Source organism: Perissodus microlepis, chromosome 6 (assembly GCF_051167445.1).
Source record: "Perissodus microlepis isolate ML-2025 ecotype Zambia chromosome 6, ASM5116744v1, whole genome shotgun sequence".
In the NCBI taxonomy this organism is placed as follows: Eukaryota; Metazoa; Chordata; class Actinopteri; order Cichliformes; family Cichlidae; genus Perissodus; species Perissodus microlepis.
The window spans coordinates 4,442,713-4,465,522 of record NC_140466.1 but is presented as its reverse complement, the minus strand read 5'-3'; the positions used below and the strand labels follow the sequence as shown (position 1 = coordinate 4,465,522).

Genomic DNA, 22,810 nt, shown 5'->3' with positions numbered 1-22,810 from the left:
TAGTGTTTTTTAATCAACAAAACTGTTTTTTTTAAATATCTTGCTGCATTTTGTATAAGTTCATACTCAAGTTTAAAACAACAACTACACTAAAGCTATTCTGTTATACCTGTATGCAAAAAAAAAAAAAAATATTTCATAGTTCAGCAATACTGATCAATCTAATAAACTTAAACCTACACCATCCTCCCTATTCTGCTATTTTAAAGAGTACTTAGCGTAAATATTAAGCAACCTAACTAATAGGGTTCCAACTCCCAGCAACAACAAAAATAAATAAATAAAAAATAGGGAACCACCCCTCACGCTCCACCTCATGATGCTTAATCGACGTAATCAACCTTAATTTGATGCAGTGTGAAAAAAAAAAAAAAAAATGCACAGAAATCAATTATTTTTCAAGAAATATTAAATAGATTCAACATCTTTCTTCAACAGAATTGCAGACTGCACAGATGGTACCTTCCCAAAGGAAAAAGTACTATAGCTTACTAGGGTATATATATTAGACTTAATAGTTACTATATACAGTAATGGACTTCTATTCATTTTACATCAAATTAAAAATTTGGGTGTCAGATAATTATTTATTAAAAGCTAGACATTTTAAATGAGAATAAGAAAGAAAAGTATGTCTTTGTGCTCCCCTTTTCCCTGATAATGCCCTATCGGCCCCCCTGGCTAAACTTTGCTAGATCCGCCCCTGCACAGTTACCAGCGTCAGCTATGTAGAAAAAGATCCTGGTGCAGAAAGTAATATTAAATAAATTCTAACAACAGCTTATCAAGCTTAAACGTGCTGCTGTTGTTTATCCACTGGTTTCCTCTTTCTGGTGCAAAGTGGGCCAAAAACAAACAAGAGAGACGGACTCGCGACCGATACGTAATATCGGATCGGTCCATCTCTAGTACCTAATGCTCCTTAATGAGGCCCTTCGTGTATGCCCGAAAGTGCTGTTTATCTAGCTCTTTGGTGTTAGTTATATACGGGTTAGAGCCAGCAGTGTGACACACATGACATTTAAACAGAAACCTACTTATGAAATGAGTACCCCCTCTCACGTGCTGAGCGGTGCGATCTGAGGACCGTAGACTGTGATGACCTGGATGACTGAGAACCTTCACACACACGAGTGGTGCAATGTTATTTATTTTTTAATGCACACTTGGGGATTTTGTCGAATACATATTCTCTTCCCTTTTGGTGTCCCATATTTTTGCTTTCCTCCTTCTCACCGTCTCTCCTTTTACTGTTTTGTTTTTTTTAGGGCCTTTCTCAAAAACTGGTTCAAGAAACCTTTGCCAACAGAGCACATGAGATGAGCTTTCAAATTCGATGTAGGAAATAGTTCAGTCAGTCTCTTCTTCCGTTATGCAAATTGGAAATAAAAACGTTTTATTCAAGGATGTACGTGTGTCCACTGATGGTTACATAACACCACCAAACCCACATGTTTGAGATAACAGTGCTGCAGAGTGTGAACAAAGCAGGCGTTGTTAATGAAATGTTATAGCTTTTAATTCCCTGCAAGCAGGTGATTTATCCTTTGAGCATCTTGTGCTTCCTCTCACAGTCTGGATGTAGGTCATTCCTAACACGTTTTTCCAGACTTGCCAACACACTGTTTGGTGAGTGTTTGCTTCCTCGCTAGTGTTTCTAAACTTGGCTCATCCTACTGTCCCCCTTCTCTCTGACTAGCCTGGCTCGTTGCAGGGCAGCTCTGCCAGGGTGGTGTCCTATCCTACCATGTTCTGACCCATTTACGACCAGGTCTGGTTAAAGGATTTTTTACCCCACTTCTTTTTTGCAGAAGCATCCTGATCTTTAGTCTATTGTTTTAATCCCTGTTTGAGCCATAGGATTGACTGTGGCTTGTATCACTTAATGGTCTCACATGTAAAGGAATCTACTTGTATAACAAAAGCCCTTCTTTTATGTCATAGTTGAACAGAGGAATTGGGTCACTTTATTAATTCACCTGTTTTCTTTCTTTCTTTTTTCTCACATGACATATTTCTGTTGAAAATGAGAGCACAGTTAATTCATTCATGCCAGCAATTTAGACAGAGTACCTCAAGGGCGATGCATCAGAACAGAATTTAGCCTGCTCTAGTGAAATGTTTGATTATTGAGCTATTTAAAAATGCTTTTATCATTAGCTTTTCCCAGCATTGCGCTTCTGATTCAGTATTTCATCCACTCCTGCAGTGTGTAATTCACTTACTCGACTAGATGATGTTTGCCAGAAACAGTGAAGAGTTATGGCCTGCGTTGGGCAGAGGCTCTTATCGTCCGGTGTGCTGCTTCAAACGGCATTAATCCAGGACCATCAGGCACCACCATGTGACCGTGTGAGCCAATGAGAAAACTCTGCCGCTGATTTCATTCACTGATCATCAAGACACTCATTCACCCTCTTTCCTGCTGCAAGGTCGAGATGCTGCCCCTGTAGCTTCCCTCCCCCACCCTGCTCTCCTTTGCCAGATGAACGCGCTCAGTCATACTCTTATACAATGACCCTTTTGCCTGTTAAAATGCAGTCATCCTGCAGTATGGCAAGAAATTGTGACTCAGATTTGTGTGGCAGAGATGTGACATTAGGAGTATTTGTACAGTATATTATAAAATTTTTAGTATGTTTGCGTTCACTGCCATATTTCCTCATAATTTTAGGGACTGGGTAAAGCTCCTTCTCACTTGCGAATTACATAATTTTAATGTTTAGTAGTCCCGCCCCCAGTGAAATTACAGACAAATAGCCCAAGAAGTCTTGCTGTGAATGCCTTTTAGCTTTCTTAACATGCACTGCAGTTATTTCAGCCATGTCTAAAATAAATCAGTGATGTTTTTTCAGCATTTACAGAAATTGCCTAATAAAATGTTAATTTGCATCTTTCACCCATGATAGGAGAATGAGCAATGGCAGCAATAAATATAATGTGCCAGCACTTCTTTCTTTTACTGTAAAGTGGGATGTTAATAAAGCTTCAGTTTCCCGTAACCCAGTTTTAATGATTTCTCATAAGCCTTTATGCAATGCTTTCTACTTCAAATAGTTGTATGGTGAGCATGTTGGCACAGGTAGAGGCAGATTTCGTCATCTTTTCACTCTTCATTTCAGAGTCAGCTGCTTGTAAATTGATGCGTGTGTTTGTGTTGGGGGGGAATGACCTCTAAAAATAATGTGTGCTTCATATTATAATAGGGGTATCTTTGGCTCAGGAGGTAGAGCAGGCCATCCACTAATCAGTAGTTGGTCTGCCAAATATCATTGGGCCAAGATGCTAATCCCAGGATGCTCTCTGATGCATCCATAGGAGTGTTAAAGCACTTAAGCATAGAAAAAGGGCCTCTTTTACAAGTTGTGTTAAGCACTTTGCGTTCTCAGGTAGAGCAGAAAAGTGCTATATAAGAAGCACTCCATTTACCATTTACTTTTAATGCAGGGCCAGTCAATTTTAATAGAATTTTTAATTTAATTTCTCATCAAATAAAAGTTGATGTATCAAATTTGGCTAACAGTAATCTACCTATATCTGTCCACCCGTCCAACAATTTGCAATAATTGCTGCTCCTCCAATTAAATGATGCTCATAGAATTTAATCAGACTTGAACACACTGATCACCTAATGTGTCTTCACCCAAATTGCTTAAGGTCAACGTCCAATTTGTTGTTTTCATGGCCAGTGACTAAGCTACCATTTTATTGGCATTGTGGTTTTATTATAGAATGGGGGTTTCTTTCTTTAGAATGGGAATTATAATATGAACACAGCACTGTACTCATAGTCATGTTGACAGTGTACACAAATACACCATCAGCTTTGTACCAAATCATCCTCATAGTGTTTGTGTTGGCAAATTTGACCAAATTATGAAAGAGTAAAACTAAATTGGACTTGAGAGTCATAGTTTTGTAAATCAATGTAGTCAAAGAAGATGTTTTTTACACCTAGTTTTAATTTTAGTATGGTCTTTAGTTAATTGCAATCTGCAGAAATGGGTGTAGGAAATCATTTCTTTTTTTGGTCAGGGTAACTGTTATTGTTTTTACATAAGTTATAGTCTACTCATAACGTTCAGTGTAGCCCAAACACAGGAATACATTGTTGTGAAATGATAATACATTTCACAAAAAAGTCTTAGTAAGGGTTTTTTATAATTTGACACATAATTGTTTCAGCACTTTTTGTATCTCTGTGAGTTGACAGTGTTGAAGCTTACTTGACAGATTTGTGTCTCAGTAATTCTTACACAAGCAAAATATGCCTATAGCTGAGCTTTTCTTATTTTTTTTTACTGTGATGAGTTTTTGATTACAGACAGATGGCCATCTGCTGGTTCCTCTTCCCTCGTGCACGCATTTAACAAGCCATGCATGCACACCCTGGCAATACAGTTTAGCATATTATTTAGGCCAGCAAAAATTTAGGAGCTTTATGTAAGGTCTGTGTACTTGGCAGATTTCCCCTCCTCCCTCAGAGTTGGTAGTTCCAGGCGGTTCTGCCATTACAATGCACACAGTGAGATCACTGCAAGGAGAGAAGTGGGTGGTATGGCATGCACGGACCAAAGGCTCTGCTGTGTTTTCAGTCAACAGCTTGTTCTTGCTCCTGCCCCTCATGAGACTATACCTAGGCTCAGACTTTTAACCTGGCAGTAAAACAAGGTAAACAAAATCTTCATCATAATCACCGTCTTTGTATAGTGCCACAATTGCCCTACACGTTCATCTTTCCCATTGAAGAATAAAATGCATCTAGTATATATAAATTATTTGCAGTATTAGCACTGTGTAAGCACAGAGATATACATTGAAGGCTGGAGGCACAGTATTCCTGTAGGGTTACTGGTTTAAAGCTGTTAAACTAGCTGGCCTAGCATCGGAGACTGAACTCATGGAAGAGCTTAAGAAACTGCAGGATAAGTTTCCAAGAATGCTTTCACTTACTTGACCTCTTACAAACTATTCAAATGCTCGATCTGTACATATGCATTCAAAGGGTAACGTGAGTCATATTTAAACCAGTCTCACTGAAAGCTCTGTTTCACCAAACTGGTTTGGGCCTTTTAAAAAAAAGTTTTAGTAAATAATAATTAAAAAAAAAAAAATAATCTTTTTTTTTTTTTTTTTTTTTTTCCCCTGTGCTTTTCATACATGTATTTTCCTTGATTTAGGGTTCAAGTATATTGCTTTGTTTATTTAAATGTCTGATTTCCTTGGGCTGTGCTATGGAAATAGCTGATGTCACAGTTTTAAATAAAGCTTTAAAATTTGCTTCTCTTTAGGCTGTCATAGTTTTTGGCTAAATCCGCACTTGTACTTAGCATATTTTAAATCAAACTATGCCAATACTTGAATGTCATTGATATACACTGGACATATCTTCTGTACATCTAAGCTATTACTCACATACACAGAATTGCTGTCTTGTGATCAAGAAAGAGGCACCTGTTGAGTTATAAGACCCCATCAAGTAGCAAACATGGCTGTTATTGTTTTCGTCTCAATTTGTGCCAGTCCAGACTAAAACCTAAATGCCTGTGGTTTTAAAGTAAGAGTCAAAAATGCTTCCAAAAACCCTGTTATTGCATGCATCACATTTTGAAAGTGATGCCTTTCAGCAAATTTACATGTTAGATAAAATGGTGTAAAATCTCTAAGGTGAAAGTGAAATTTACTCTAAATTCCAATCATAACTAATCATAATCTTCTTTCTTTCTTTCTTGCTTTCTGAGCTTCCTGTACTTTGATGTTTCTAAATAAACTGAAAGATTTAAAACCAATCACATTGCAGACATGAAAGAGATTTCTCACCTTGGTTTTACTACAAAAAAAATTAAGGTTCTGTTAGCTATTATCTCTAATCTGTGCATCCCTAATGCACACCCTGATTTGTTGGATGTAAAATATTTATCAGAGAAAATGATTTTTAAATATATTTAACATTGACATTTTTTTTTCCAGCATCCCCTGTGTCTGAGTTTGCAAGAAGAAACCCACAATTTTCAGGCTGCCTCTTTCGTAACTTTCCTCTTTGGTAATGACCTAGTTTTAGCTTAAGCTTTGCTCTCTGAAGTAAAATCAGGATTTTTCTTTTTCCCCCTGTTTCCATTTTCCATTCTTCCTACTTCATTCTCCGTCACCTCAAATTATATAAACGCAAGTCAGCAAGGTCTTGTGCGTCAGGGCCATTATTTTCAGGGGCAGGTTTTGGGTTTCATTGAAAACTTGTCTCATGAATGAACATGACGTTATCTGTCATTTGGCAGCACTGGCATTTCGTCAGCGCCCAGTAATAGCCACAACTGGAACACTCATCTGCATCCTTAATGGCTTTCATTCAAATGCTTTTTGGTATCCTCTTTGCAAGGAGTGGCAAACATAACACGACCACCCCAATTTAAATATATATGGATGTGGTGGGCAATGTCAAACAAAAGTAAAAAAACACGGTTCTGGGCTAGGATGTGATGCCCACCGCTATATAATGACGTCCATAACGGGTCAAACCCCGGATAGCCTGAGGTGGTGGGAGGGAACTCTTAATGATTTTTGCTACCAAATACAGGCTCACCAGCGTCACACCCGTGCCAGCAGCCCTCACACAAAACCAGGTTTTGTTTGTCTTACGTCAAGGGTGGTGTTTGTTATGCAACATGTATTGGGTCTTTAAGAGGAAACCTTTTGAGAGTGGGCCTCATAAGCGTGACTTAAATATACAGAAATGACAGAAGAAAAAACTGTGTTAGTCATTGTAACTGAAGAGGAAAAGAGCCACAGTTTACTGTGTGTACACTTGAATGGCCCTGTGAATAAAACATTAAAGTGGTTCTTGTGAATTTCCTCTGAGGCAGCGCAGCCAGATTAGCTGCTGTATGTCAGCTTTGCTGTGCTGTGTGTGCTGGTTTGTTTTGACATCGTCTCTAATCTGTCGTAATCAAGTATCTTAATCTTAATAATGCAGCCCCCCACCGTGCCCCACCTCCTCAACGAAAATGTTCCCATTTTCCCAGACAGCTATTAAAAATAGCCGAGTCTGACCCTTGAGCGACTGTCGTCTCTGTTACACAACCATTTTCATAAGCTCCAGAGATGTGACACTACTGCCGAGGAAGCTGGAAGTGTTCTCTGATTAGTGTTAGTCCCCAGAGACCTACGGGCCAAGCATTTTCGACTTAGTCTTTAGCAGATTGACCCTAGTGTCTCTCAGGATTGACAAGGTGCCATTTTTATCTAAGACGCAGAACACCCAAGAAGTGGGATTAAGCCATGTAAAATCTGGCAGCTAAAAGAGAATGGTGTTAACCAAAAACTGGTTGCTAAGCCCTGAAAGCTTGATGAAATCAGATACACTAAAACATTTAACAGGAAATTAGCTCTTGTTTGCTATCATCTGTAATTTACATTTAGTTATTTATTTATTTATTTATTTATTTATTTATTTATTTATTTTAAATTAGAGATTTAAGTAGTTAGAAACATCGTGCCAGAGCTATAAAAAAATCTATTAGCCGGTTGGTTAATTTATGTCTTTTCATCCAGTTCAGTACTAAGCATTTTCTTATGTTGTGGCTAAGAACGTGACTCGATGTCATCAACATGTCCTCTAGTCTGCACCTGGGCTTTCGCTGGCAGATAAAGTGATAGCGCTGATGTTTTTGCGTTAAATGTTCCCAGCCGTGTTTCTTTTCCAATCTTAAGAGGAAAACTAGGTCATTTTCTGCCACCCTTGATACTTACGCGTGGTTTCTGCTAGAAAAGTTGTTAGACTCAGCAGCTTTTATTGTGTGGGGGTTGAGAGATTTAACATGGCACTATCCACCTGCTGCATGTACAGTCTGTGTCGCACAGATTGAACAGCAGATCTGTAGGTAGAGATCTCACTGCTGATAAGAGGAGGAAACGAATCTCTCTCTGGTGTAAATGCATCCGAACGGTCTTAAACGGTCAGAGGCAGTAGTCAATTTGTGCAGAAAATAAAGGATTTATGTGCTGCAAAACTTTCAGGCTTGAATTTATTAAATTGTTCCTGACGCTAACAACATACTGTAACAAGATATAACATGATTCTGTTTAGCAGTATTGTTTTAATCTTACATCTCCGATCGACCTAGGTCAGTGCTAGGTAAAGATGTGCTAAGTTAGCTATTCATTTTCAGTATATCCGAAACTATGCACACTGGGCATAAAATGGGTCAGATGTCAAAACACCTCTTCAGTGCTTCTGCACAGTTGCTTGTAATTTGATTGTTGAAGATATTTTGGGAATTTTTTTTCCTGATGTTTATGTGCCAAATAGATAAAATTGTTTGAGGAACTGGAGCCAAATAAGAGAAATAAGACAACAACAAAGGCAGATTAGTCAGGTGGTTAACTACTTGACTTTTTTCCTGAATTTGTTTGGATTGGATTTGCAGCTATATTTAAGTTTTTTTTTGTCTTTTCTTTTTTTCTATATCCCACCATTAAAGGCCAGATAATAGCTGGGCTACCTGCCAGAACTACTACTTCTTGCCTGGTATTATATTACACACACGCACTATGTGGTCCTTTGTAGTCTTAAAGTTGATTGTGTACTCCCCAGAACTCTTGGAACTTCCTGAATCTCCCTTCCTGTGCAGGATTAGCTTTATTTTCCAGACCCGCGCCTTAATCAACACTGCTGTTTTTCTCCAATGGAGAAACTGTTTTGTGTATGCAGGAAGGATGTAAGTAACAGTATATTGTTATATATTTTCTCTCATTCACTCCTGGAAAGAACAAACAAATTCCAGGAACCATTACTCAGGGTTTGGCCACTTGAGGTATGTCTGATTCTCTAAACCGTGGAAGCTGGTGGAGGAGGGGTGGAGGGTGTCCTTAAACCTGTTCTTTAAAATACCTGGAGTCTGGAAACTTGGAAATATTTTGTTCTGTTATGTTCCAGGAAAGAGTATTGGCAAAGGGCAAATGAATATTTACAGTGGTGGAGTTTGGTTACCATGTATGTTTGGCTTGATGTGTCATCAGTGCCTGCTTTTTATTTCAGTGACTCAATCGAGGGCGGGAAAATGTTTGTCTTGTTCCGGCTGGTTTGTTTTCTTACAGAAAACTTCTGGGTTTGGATTTCAAGTGCTGCAGGTATCAGCTTTAATAAAACACGCATCATGTTGATGGTTATACATTACTTGGTTTTATACACTCAATTGAAACATCTAGGAAAGCCTCTTATCTTTTACCGTAACACTGGACAAGAGAAGCCCAATCTTTTGTCTCAGGGATTACAAGTAGATACACTGAAACTACTTTAACCAAAACTTTAACTATGTTTAATATAAGTGTCCACTGCTATAACAGCATTGCAAAAATATATAGAAAAGCTTTTTCAGTCCCCTTTAATGGAATAACAGAAGCCAAACTATTTGTTAGCTTTCGATTGTAGGTTAATGTAGAGCAGAGTAATCATCAGGATAAATGCCAAATAGCCTGGATGTTTACTTCATGCTGGCACACATGTGCATTTAGCTGTCATTTGAGTCATGTGTGGAGAGCCATTCGTAACATGATGCATCATGTTACGATTGGCTACATCAAGGAAGGTTTCGATCCTCTTGTGGTGCGTTGGCACATCCTAGATAAGCTGTAGTGTTTGATAACCTCAGGCACTGGTTCTAAAAGAAGATGTTTTGGCCTTTGCCTAAAGTTTTTATTTTCAGTCCTGCATCTCATTGGTCATGGTAAATCTTTACTTATTTATAGTTAGGTTGCACCAGTGTTCAAAATATTCAGTGTATTACTGGCTTTCTGTTTAAGTACAAGTGACTTTTTTTTTTCTTTTTTTGTGCTAGCCACACATTATTATTATTATTATTATTATTATTATTATTATTATTATTATTATTATTATTATTATTATTATTGTGATGCATAACTGTGCACACAAGTGAATTTACTCACACTAGTGGAATCACTTTCTTCTGTGCAGCAAATGGCTAACAACCAAAAGAAAAGAAGCCCTGTTGTTTCATGCTTTTAGCAGTCAAGAACCATCAGCTTAAGATGCTGTCATGGTGCCAAACAAGCCAAGGAGGTATTTAGAATTTGAGGATTTCTTCTGAGAGAAAATTGTCCACCTTGAAGAGTCCTGGAGCCTTTGTTGGACCATGTGAAAGTGTGATATGGAGCTCTATGCTTTTACAGTGCTTTTACACATGGGCAGTAGAAAAGATAGAGTTGCCATAATAGACCACTGGCCCTTCTGTTTTTGAAACCTTCACATTTGTCATTGCCATCTTGGTGTTTGAAGCTGGACTTGATGAGCGAACGGTGGATATGACTGAGACAGAAGTCACCGTACACTCATTGACTGACGACTTGTGATTTGCCAATAAGCACACCAGGGTAATCCTTTCTTCTGATTCTAATAATAATTGTAATTTACAAAATGAACTTCATGATTTATTTCATGACCTGAAATTAACAACTCATCAGTGATGTATTTATTGAGGTCACAAAGAGAGGGTCTTTCCTTATCAGCCTATACGGTCTTGGAGCCAAAGTGATTGCTTTTTTATTTTGACTCTACTTTTTTAGCCGTGGACGCTGGAACCAATTTTTGCACTGTCTATGCGCTCACATACAATATCCAGGTGCTGATTTAATTTAGGATGGTGTCTGCTTTAAAAACTACTGTATTTTTTTCACAGATAAATCCAGGCCTGAATGTCCCTTGGTGTGCCTTGAGTTAAAACAAGGTTTGAAAAGCCCCGACTTACCCAGAAGGAAAAAAGAAAAAAATGTTTTCAGGAATAACCTAGAATCACAACCCTTCTGTTTCCTGTTTTTAATAGTACAACAGCCTGGCTATTTTGGGAACACAAAGCAGTTAAAAGCTGGTTTGTTTCCGCATGAAGTGAAGGCTCTGAAGAAAACTTATTCCTCTTCATGGTTTGCTGAATGATCTGAACCATACAGGATCTAAGCCTGTTGTTGGAATGAAACCTAGTGCTGTTTGTGAAGACGTGACATTTGTGGTTGACTTTGTTGACGTATGATTTTTTTTTTTTTTTTTTTTTTTTTTTTTTTTTTAAAGGGATGAAATTGACATTTACAGTCAGTGATGTTGTGCTGATGGCAGGACAAAAACCAAACCCCCAGTGTTCCAGAGCATTGGGGCTGAAAAACAGAGCTCAGCATTCATGCAGTCAGTGGACGGTGGGCAGCTCCTCACAGGAATGCCAGGAGCTCCTGAACCCCACTGACTGCCTCCTCCAACACAAAACTGCTGTTACTCGGCATACTAAACATTCGAAACCTCCTCTTTTGTATTTTTTATATTTTTAAATATAGAAAAGACAAATATTTTAATAGTGAATTTCGAAAGCAAATGGCTCAATGTTTTAAGAATGTTAAACTTGAGCTTTGATGAATTTGAAGCCTATTTCACACCCATTTGCTGTTCTTGTGGTTTTCAAAGGACCTCAGGGTTACTGGTTGTCCTTTGCCCCACAAAATAAAGCTCCTTTTGTCAGAGATTCAGCTGACATCCAACTCCACCAACCTCAAAAGTCTTGTGAGCAGCAGTTGATCTTCCAGTTGATCTTGTAAAGTTTGTCCACAGACTTGAATTTCACTCTATGCTTGGATATTTTGAAACCTACGGGCCATGTCTTTATGAAACGGTAAACATGCTGTGGATAGGATTGCACCACCACATTCCCGACATTGTTTTCCCTTTCCCTTTGTTTTTGGTTCTTTCTTTCCGTGTGTGTGTGTGTGTGTGTGTGTGTGTGTGTGTGTGTGTGCTCTTTGAGTCATAGATAAATGCTCCCATTCATATTTTAGGGAATTAAATTTCAGGATCCAGTTTCAGACAGTACAAAAGAGGAAATATCACGTTAGTAGGATACGTGACAAGGGAGTTTCAGCCTAGTGCAATGTTGTGATAAACTTGGACTATCTCCAGCACAAGTTATCTGGAAGATCACTGTTTTTATTTTAGACTTGCCTTTCCAGTCGTCTGTTTGGACTTGCTCCTTGCGCAACCACAGTAATCATATCTAAGATGGATGAATGTTGATGATAGAAAATGAAGTAATGTTCCTGCACTTTGTGCCAGCAGACTCAGTTGTATAACAGCTGGCTGGCCCCTGCAATAGAGCTGAATTTGCCTGTGTTTTGCATTTATGACTAAACGCATTATGGAGCCGGTGTTGTGTTCAAGTACAAAAACTGCTATTGTGTGTTCAACCCTTTGTTGTGAAACAACTGAAAAGCGCTTCATTTGCTTTGATGCCACTGTGGTTCAGCTCAAGTAAGAAGTTTGAAAGTGTACAAAGTTGAAGGAGCTTTATTTAGCCTCTCACCGCTGCTCTACCCGTCCCACCTATTTAAATTCCTCCCTTTTAGAATACGTGAAGTGTTTTCTAATGGAGTTCATGTAAACTGGCTGGTGCCATTGTCGCTGAAGTTTTCCTGAGCCTCAGTTGTTTAATTTGAAACAAGCATTAGTGCTGTTCTCTTTCCAAACTGCTGTTTATAAGCCAGTGAAATATTTCTAGTTAATATAAAAAATATTCAACAGATTTTGATATACCATGAGCCCTATAATAGATGTCAGGCACTGTCGACTAACCTTAAGCTCTAAACGTGCCGGCGTATGACTATATCAAATCTGTAGGCAAGAGATAAGCCCTTCAGGTTTTCTATTTAAGTCAGGCTTCTGTTGACTAATCATGTCTAGATGTCAGTTTGGAGAACAACAGAGGAAAAGCCCATCTGAAAATTAACGAGTCAGCAGACTGGAATTATCCTTGAAATCTAAAAATGTGTTTCCAGCTTAAAAGCTCTGGTGTTAACAGGCTATGCATTTCCTCTTCTCTTTCTCAGGCTTATGAGCGCCGCTTCCCTACTTGTCACCTCATCCCCATGTTTGTGGCGAGTGACGTTGTGAATGAGGAGACCAGTGAGGATGGTTCCACCCAGAAGATTGAGCGCCGCTGTGCCCTGGATGTGGATGCCCCACGCCTTCTCAAAAGGGTTTGTTGTACTTTAGATTTCCAGCAATTGAGTATCATAAATATAGCTTTAATGCTTTACTAATGACTTTTAATATTGCTAATAAAAGTATTAATTTTTGCAAAGGTAGTTTATCTTTAATTTTATTTTCAGTGTCTGCGTTTCATGCCAGTTGCCTTTATAATACAAGTTCTATTGCGGTTTACAGATTGCAGGTGTAGACTATGTCTACTTCATCCAGAAAAACACGCTGAACCGAAAGGAGAGGACTCTGCACATTGAGTCCCATAATGAGACCTTCTCCAACAGGGTTGTCGTCCACGAGACATGCTGCTATTCGGTATGTAGGATACTATCAGCAATAGACATTTCAAGCAAAGAACAAACTGTTAAAATCCCTCACTAATTTTAATGAAAGTCATTTCTCATGCACTTGTTTCAGTGCAGCTGCTGTTTTTATCTTTAAGTAGACTCCACTCTCCTGGTTTTGCTCTACACCTAGCATGCTGACTTCTGGCATAGAAACTCAACCCTTTCACTGAAACTGCTGGAAGAATGCTCAAGAAAATGTCTTTCATGACCAGCACTGATCCTTACCACAAACACTGAGTTAGTTCAGAAAACAGACGTTTGAGGATTGCACAGGTGATCAATATGGGGCTTCCAGAGAGTGATCTAAAAATAACTGCAAGGTTTCTTTAATCCACGTGTACCAGAACCTTGTGTCCACTTATTTTGTTGGTCCTGTACAGCCAAGGTACATTGCAACCAATTTACATTACCATTTCCTGGTTTAAAGTAGCATATTCATTTTAAGGTGGGAGAAGTGTGTATAAATTATACAAAGCAGGCTGTAACATGAAAGTGTGTATTCCTGGGGCAGGTTTTACAGAGGCAAACTAAAACCCAGATCCTGGCAGTGTGACACGCTCAACCCGTTTGGCTATTTAGGCTGACTTGTGCATACAGACAAATGAGCAAACACTGACATGTTCTGTAACGCTGTTGTTCACCTGCTGAATGGCAAGGTGCCACCAGCACAGCCATGTTGATGTTTGTGCCTCCTTTAATCTCTTCCCTGCATCCATGATTGGACTACCACTGAGCCTGCTTCTGTTTATCTCGGCCCATCTTTCCTTGTGAATTATTTAGTCGTCTGCATTCTGCTTGGTTACTCACAAAATACTGAAATGAAACCAGCATCTCTTTACTTTCTTTCTGCACTATGCGAAACTGTGACTCCAGATGAGCTTATTTATGAATGCATGTGTGCTGAGTTAATGAGGTCAAGCACATTGTATTAGCCTCCAACCAACTGGAGTGCTAATTTTAGGTCTAAGGCCAAACAGAGGCTTATACTGTGTACTTTAACATGCTGTGATAACAGTAACCAGGATGGACAGTGCTGTTAGACTGAGCTAATGGACCGGGCTAAAGATGAAATATTTTGGTAGTCAAGGGTGAACAAGTTACCATCATTATGGCTTTAGAAGCGTGTGACTCTTTATTTACTAATATTGTAGCTTGAATCAAAATGACATTTTTGTTAAAATACATTTAAAAATGTTTTTTGTCATAAGTGTCATCCTAACAAATCCTTCTGGAACCATCATAGATCTAAAATATATGCAGTGTAGAGGGCTATATACTGGCCAGCCAGTCCTTACTACTGCAGTTTGGCCTGAAAACAACACTTTAAGGATTGTGCATAAAAGTCTAGCAGACAAATATGAAATTATTCAAGTCACTGAATTTGGTGAGTTTGTTTATGTTTATGTTTGTTTATGTCCCTGACCCACAGAAACTAATGTTGAGTTTCTCTCTCACTCACTTTAATAACTTCAAAAAGCCATAACTTCAAAAAGAAATAAATTCCAGCTGCCGAGCATGATTGTAGAATAATTTTTGCTATTGCCGAAGATGACCTTCACACAGCACTGAGGGAAATGTGTGTATTTCAAGCTTCACGACTGTTCATGTGTGAAATGCTGGCTAATTTTAACATGGACAGACTGACACACAGACTCCCACTCACAGTGCTCGGTGTGAAAATTGCTTTCTTTGTGCGTCATCATGTAATGAAGCTGGGTGTATGGTTACCATAGTAACATGGTTATACGGTTCTGTGTTGTTTACAGCTTTAATATAAAGTGTGTGTGTGTGTGTGTGTGTGTGTGTCCAGGTCCACCCAGAGAATGAAGACTGGACGTGTTTTGAGCAAACCGCCAGTCTGGACATCAAGTCCTTCTTCGGCTTTGAGAGCACCGTGGAAAAGATTGCTATGAAGCAGTATGCCAGCAGTATCAAAAAGGTGTGTTTGTGTGTGCTTATTGTTTCATCCCGTCATTTATGTGTGAATGTACCGATGCACAGTAACATTAAACAACACGACGACTGCGTTATGAATTATTCAGAGATCACTCTGTCCTACGAGGTTAGATGTTTCTGGAACATGACTCAGTCCATCTCACACTGTAATTGCATAAATAAGCTTGTGTAAACTTTTAGACTGGACAGGGCTCTTTTGTTGTGGACCCAGTGAGTCATCCACCTTCATTAATGAACAATGTAGAATACAGTCCTTTTATTTTTTTCCTTCTGTTTTCATTAGCTGATGCTTCAGTTTAAAATGACGCTTTAGTTGGAAAATGCTAAACGCTACATGGCCTTTCTTGGTTGAATAAAAACACATGTAGATCATGTTTTTCGGTATTCTCACACTTGTTTTCCTTCCTTCTAACAGGGAAAAGAAATCATAGAATACTACCTAAAGGAGCTAGATGATGAGGGGATCACTCATGTGCCCCGCTGGAGTCCCTCCTCTCATTCCCTGCCTCTCTCCAGCCCGACCAGCCTCTCAACGAACCAACCTGAGCTTGGAATCGTGCCTGCCGATTCAGTCCCACTGTCTGCAGATGCCAGGGATGGACCCTCACAGGATGCAAAGCAGGACAGCAACTTGCTTCAGAACGACAGCCTTGCAGAGATTCTGCCGGGGACACCAGAAGGTCTGTACCTGAAGATTCAGAAAATGAATCCTAGAAGCTTATTTTATAATTGTGTGTATATAATTATATTCTGCAAGAAATGGCTAATATTGAAATCGTATTGCGTAACTAAACTTGGAGGGACATTTTATTTGGTTTATACCACTGCCGCAACAGTTTGTCATCTGCAAGCATCGTTGAAAAAAAAAAACAGTTAGACAACTTTGGTGAATAATTTAAATAACTGAGGAAAAGTAGTTGCTCAAGAATGGGGATGGGTGTGAGAATGGAATTCAGCGTCTTGAAAAGTTGTTTACAGTTATGAATGTAATTTCTGAAAAAACATATTTCTTATTGTGAATCGTGACATCCAATTACATGTCTGTTGACAGCTAGGGCAAGGCCTTGTTTACAGAATCTAAGATTTTGATTAGAATTTGTGATTTATGGGTGATATTTCAGTAAAAGTTTATTACACATTAATTTACTATCCAGCAGTCTAACTTTTTGTGTTTTTTATGTTGCAGACAAGCTGGATGCAGACTATATCAAACGTTACCTGGGTGACCTGACACCCCTGCAGGAGAGTTGTCTGATCAGACTGCGCAAGTGGCTTCAGGAGACACACAAGGGAAAGGTACTGCACTGTTTCTCAAAAGGAATAATAACAAAATATGACTGGATACATTATTGATACATTTTGATACATTTGAGTTAGTTATTGCTAAAAGTAATATTTAGCACTACTACTCTATTTTAGCCAGGCTACTGATAATGTTATATTTTACATTAACTATTCACAAATTAGCTTTATGTCTTTAAATAACAGTGATGTGTTTTATGGTGGCAAGTGTAACCATTTCCAACTCTGTTCAGATCCCTAAAGATGAGCACATCCTTCGTTTCTTGCGGGCCAGAGATTTCAACATGGATAAAGCGCGGGAGATCTTGTGCCAGTCTCTGACCTGGAGGAAGCAGCACCAGGTGGACTACCTGCTGGAAACCTGGAGCTCCCCACAGGTTCTTCAGGACTACTACACCGGCGGCTGGCACCACCACGACAAAGGTGAGTTGGTATTTACAGCCGCACCTAAAGATAATTTTGTTAGGCAAACTGAAATCTTGCATGTGCATCAGTATGGAAACACATGATCTTATGACTTGTGTAGGTTATGTCAGAGCTAAACTTGCACTGTTCCGTAGAGGAGACTCCACTTACACAATCATGCAGTCGTGTTTGCAGTTTTTCAACCTAATGTTTTCTTATGTGACTTTACAGTGTAAACAGATCTCAACCATTCTTAGCAACCTGCAGCTCTCAGCCAAGTGTGTAAAATAAAAATGATCTCGCTTGTTGGTGCTACTTGGTTACCCAAATAGTACACACACACTCACAGTGACAGTCTTCTTTGGAGTAGATTCCTTGGATTCCTTATTTGGGAAAAGAATGAACGTATAAGTCAAACAAAGCTTTTATGTTGCCACACCAGAGCCTATTTAATTTTCTCATTTAAAATTTTCCACAAGTATTAGCCTTGTATCAACAGGGACAAAACATGAAAGCATTCCTCAGTGTACACAATAACTTGTCTTATGTAAGAAGAGCAGATGGCCAGCAATGCTGACCTTTCCACTTAGCTTGTAGTCTTTGTGGAATGTAAATCATGTGATATATCATGTAAACATTTATTTAATTTTTAATTTTTCAGACGGCCGTCCTTTGTACATCCTGAGGCTTGGCCAGATGGACACCAAAGGACTGGTGCGCGCTCTCGGGGAGGAGTCTTTGCTCAGACATGTATGTAACACACACTGTACTGCAGTTAAGGTTTGTGTTTGTAGTGCAGGTTGATAAGTTTATAGGTCAGACAGGGTTTCTGCCACAATATTTGTTAACTCCTGCTTCTTTGAATTGCACAGGACAATTTGATAGCACACTCAATTAATTTACCCCTGTTATCAACCTGATGCTTTGTTCTATTAGTTGCATTTCTACACACAGTTGGTGCAAGAGAGAGAAAAAGTGGGCAATTCAGGCCAGGCAGGCCGCTGGGTTTGTAATATACGGGCGGAAGCGCTGGGTCAGGTCGGTTTTGGATTACAGGTTAGGGAATTAATGTCCGGTGGCATTTCCTGACAGGTAAATTAACACCAGGCTATATACAGAACACAGGCTGTGTAAAGGGTGCTGATTTATAATGCTGCAGTCACTGTGGAGTGGAGTCTGGGAGCCAAGTGTGTCAAATGTACAATTCATGTCACTGCAGGTGCTTTCTATCAATGAGGAGGGTCTGAGACGCTGTGAGGAGAACACAAAGGTGTTTGGTCGGCCAATCAGGTAAACCTTTACAACCTGTCAATATGTTAGATTGTTGAAAAAATCTTGGACCTCTATTATTCACCATATATGTAAACCAATATATCTCTGCCTCTCAAAGGTGATACTACGTTATATTCCACTGGTCCTTGCTTTAAATCTGCAGACTGCCTTTGAGTTTAGTTCAAGAAAAGAGTAAAACTGAAATGCATCACATATTCAAACAGGGCTTTGACTGGATGCTCAATTCACAAGTTGTTCCTTGTGGAACAACTCAAGAAAACTGAAGATAAAGACCTGATATAAATATATGTGTACTATATACAGAAACAAATTGCTCTTTCTTCTATTACTCATAACACCGTTGTACAATTTCCTGTTTTGTCTGTGTCTGTTTATTGTGATGTTTTATATAAATATAAAACATATATTTGTTAAACTGTGCTGTGCTTCATCACAAGTGATACTTTTCTCGCTTGATGTTACATCATACAATAGTTTGATAGTCCTCCATAACAAACAAGAGAGTAGCCCTGTGTGACGTTGACTTAAAAGGCTCCATTTCAAAAGCTGTTATCTCTGCTCTCTGGTTACTTTTAAACACAGTACCTGGTCTCACATCACAGTATGACAGAGGCTGCACCTCTTATTCACAATGACCTGAGAAAAACTGGTCTCAATTATTTTGCTGCTTCAGAAAAGTGATGTACTACCGAAAAATGATTTATTAGAACATTTTAAAAGGTAGCATTTACATGTCATCACCCTCGATTTTCTTAATTCTGAAAATTATTATTTTTGTACTATTTCTGTGTTGTTAAGATTGATGATTTTTTTTTCTTTTGTTTTTACTTTCATGTATCTAATAACTGTTTAAAAAAGAGTAATAGCAATTTTTGCTAATCAGTTATTTGTTGCATATGAAGGAACCATTTCAGCATACTTTATTTCCAGCTTCTGGAGTTTCAGAACTTGCAGGTTTACTTGTTTGTTTGTTTTTTGCTGTTTTTATACATTATGCCAGTCTAAATGAATTTAGATGTTGTTGGTTTTTTTTTTTTTGTTGGGTTTTTTTGTTTGTTTTTTAAGAAGCCTCCGTAGTGGTTGAGAGTATGAAGACAGAATTCACCATACTGCCTGTGATCTAGACAGTTAATATGAACTAATAACACAGTGTCAGTGTTGACAAAGAAAAATAATCAGCATCAGTGGTAGGTATAGTCCAGTGCTTGTGTAAAACGGCTTTGAATGTGGTCGTAGGTGAATATAAATGCAGGTTAAAAGCAGCTTAAAAACATGCAAGCCGTTTTAGATTCGGTTCAGCAGTCAGAACTGGGCACAAACACACACACACACACTATCAGTGAGTCCAGAGCAGAATTTATCTCCCCCAAAATGGAAAGCGCACATGAGGCTCGCCTTTCAGGGGACTCATTCAGATGGCAACTGACAGAGTGAGAGGGAGGGAACAGAGATGGTATCTGTCATCTGTCAGCTCTCTGAAGCAGCAGCAAGAGGAGGAGGAGGTGCCTGGGATAAGAGCTGCGCAGGAAGGCATGTGAACTATGAGAGGCTGTCACGTCACAGCACTCTGCCAGGACAGATAGAAGGAAAGGAAGAATGTGCTGCAAGGGTTGGAGGGTTCCAGAATTGGCAAGCACTGCCTTCACCACTTAAGCTTCACTTCAGAGTGACAAGTGCTAAGTGGTCAAAAAGAGGCCGTAGCCCATTTATGGGTTTGTGGCTGTCCTTGTACACACACATCCCTAATCCTCTCATGTCCTCTTCTCTAGCTGTTGGACATGTCTAGTAGATTTGGAGGGGCTGAACATGCGTCACCTATGGCGACCAGGAGTCAAGGCGCTGCTGAGGATCATCGAGGTCGTGGAGGCAAATTACCCTGAGACTCTAGGACGGCTGCTTATATTGAGAGCTCCAAGAGTCTTCCCAGTCCTTTGGACACTGGTGAGACCCAGGATAAGAGTAACTCAGACCCTGTGGGGTCATCCTGTTACAGCACCGGATTATGCATACAGTGACTTTTCAGTCTGTTTCACACCCTTATTTTGACACATGCAGAAGTTGCCAGTATTCACAAATGTGTAGTATTTGCTAAGCAGTGGCAACAGCAGCATCGTTGGCCCCAAATGGAAATAAGAGCTTTCAAGTCCTGGAAGTTCTGCTGGGTTTTACTTAAGGTGACAGGATCCCAGCAAACAGAGTATGGTTGCATCTGGTAGTGTGGACAAGACAGTTGTGCAGATAGACTGAAATTTGTAGGTTACAGGTTTGGCATGTGAAGGATCGCTTTACTCTGGCAAAAATGAAGCGCCATCTCTAAGAATCACCTTCTAGCCGTTTGACCTGTATTTTTTTTTTTTTAATTGGTTTTCCATCATATTGTGACAATACATGTCTAGTTTGTGAATTTGAATTGGCAGGATTCAGTTTTCCCTGTTACACATAGCTTAGGCGGCAGAAGATTACAGGTTAGCCTGTACTTGATGCATGATGATAACTTTCCTGCTTTCTTTACAGTCTTTGGAAAAGAGCCAGGCTTTGTCCTGCAGTGTTGACTTTTAAAATGGTTCTCCTTTTTAAATGTAGAGAACTGACTCAATATGTAGAATGAGGGACAAGGGATAAAAATGCTGTGCAGTCACACATAAAATAGGACACCTGGTCACCTAGCTCTGCTGCCTATTGACTGCTCATGCAAAAAGCACGTGTACAAAAGACTTCAGTTTGTTTTATAGTGTTTACCTTCCTGACTTTAGGATCACACTTAATTAAGTCAATGTATTTTAAACATGGGTTTGACTGGTTATTTAAAGGTAGAATTGTTGCATATTATTGCATTATTACATTATTGATTTAATATATTAACCAAGAAACTGGTTAAACAACTTCCTTGTTTTAGCATTTATAAGGTTTAGGGTGGGAAAGGAATGTGGATTGTTATCAAACACAAGTTTCATATGCTGCACCAGTATTTCCTCATGTTACTGCAGGCAGGTCATGCATTTAATATCTGCCTTCTCCCTCAGGTGAGCCCATTTATTGATGAAAACACCCGCAAGAAGTTCTTGATCTACGCAGGCAATGACTATCAGGGTGCTGGAGGTCTCTTGGACTACATAGACAAGGAAATCATTCCGGATTTCCTGGGAGGAGAGTGCATGGTGAGTGTCACTGTAAGATTTAAACTCAGAGTAAAAATTGATCCTAAAACATGACACCACCCACATCGAGTTTTCCTTTACTGACCCAGTGTACACATGTGCTTTTTCGTTGCAGTGTGAGGTACCGGAGGGTGGCCTGGTTCCCAAGTCCATGTACCGCACAGCCGAGGAGGTCGAGAACGAGGACATCCGTCTGTGGACTGAGATGATCTATCAAAGCGCCAGCATCTTCAAAGGAGCTCCACATGAGGTGAGGCTGAATGCACGGAAAGTAAAAGAAAACGATGGAAGGCCTGTGTCGCTCTGATATGAATAGTAGGTCAGGACAACAGAGAACTGCACAGTTCCTCTGATGGAGGTGTTGTGAAACTTTCTGCCACCTAGTGGTTGTAACTTGTTAAACGCATCTTAGGTAGATTCTGAATTCAGACGAGGAACACATGTAGCGTGACTTTGAAATATAATCCGCCTGCAGTGATGTGGCGTAACCTCGTGTTGCATGATTTATACCAAAGGGACACTGTCAAACATAATCACCCATCTGGAAAGGGTTTTGCTTTTTATCTTAATGGTCTCAGACCGTCACACGCAAATGAACCATTTTATTTCACTGCTTTTGGTAACGGACTTCTCTAGTTTGCTGTTTACCTGAAGCTTGTATATGGAAAGGATTTGGCATTTATAGCCTTTTGAGACCCAGACTATTCATGTATGTCCTCTGTAGTGGACACACAAAAACTGTTTTTTGTTTTCTCTGTTCTCAAAAGGATGTAGTATTTTTCTAAGCTTGATGTTTCAAGTTGCTTTTAGACTACAAGCCAGTTTCCTCCTAGTAGCAAGTTTGATCTTAATCTCAGCAGTCACCGGGCCTAAAAACTGCATTCATATGTCATATGTTTTAGATACTTCTCTTTCCCCTCTTGAAGTGATACCATTTTCCTGCATATTTGAGTACATACATATTTTACATATGTGCACAGAGATTAATGGATGCTAACAGCATCAAAACTAGTGCTTATACCAGGGTGTCCGACTCCAGGCCTCGAGGGCCGGTGTGCTCCAGGTTTTAGATATCACATTGGGTCAACACACCGGAATCAAATGATTGGTTCATTACCAGCCCTCTGTAGAACTTTAAGATGTTGAGGAGGTAATTTAGCCATTTAAATCAGTTGTGTTGGGTCAAGGACACATCTAAAACCTGCAGGGCACCGGCACTTGAGCCCTGGAGTTGTTGTTGTTGTTATTGTAATAATAATAATAATAATAATAATAATAATAATAATAATAATAATAATATTATTATTATTATTATTATTATT

The 22,810-nt window shown here is 39.3% G+C and overlaps 1 protein-coding gene across 3 annotated transcripts in view; it reads left to right on the top strand.

The window, feature by feature from the left end:
• Positions 1–22,810, top strand: part of LOC146384861 (SEC14-like protein 1) — a 37,675-nt gene that overhangs the window by 7,249 nt on the left and 7,616 nt on the right. For all 3 annotated transcript variants that reach the window (XM_084930281.1, XM_084930279.1, XM_084930282.1), the window contains 11 exons: positions 12,874–13,023; positions 13,211–13,342; positions 15,185–15,313; positions 15,746–16,010; positions 16,517–16,626; positions 16,866–17,055; positions 17,699–17,787; positions 18,257–18,327; positions 20,100–20,271; positions 21,354–21,488; positions 21,604–21,738. In XM_084930281.1, coding sequence (XP_084786407.1) covers positions 12,874–13,023; positions 13,211–13,342; positions 15,185–15,313; positions 15,746–16,010; positions 16,517–16,626; positions 16,866–17,055; positions 17,699–17,787; positions 18,257–18,327; positions 20,100–20,271; positions 21,354–21,488; positions 21,604–21,738 — 1,578 coding nt within the window. The remainder of the gene's footprint in view (positions 1–12,873; positions 13,024–13,210; positions 13,343–15,184; positions 15,314–15,745; positions 16,011–16,516; positions 16,627–16,865; positions 17,056–17,698; positions 17,788–18,256; positions 18,328–20,099; positions 20,272–21,353; positions 21,489–21,603; positions 21,739–22,810) is intronic.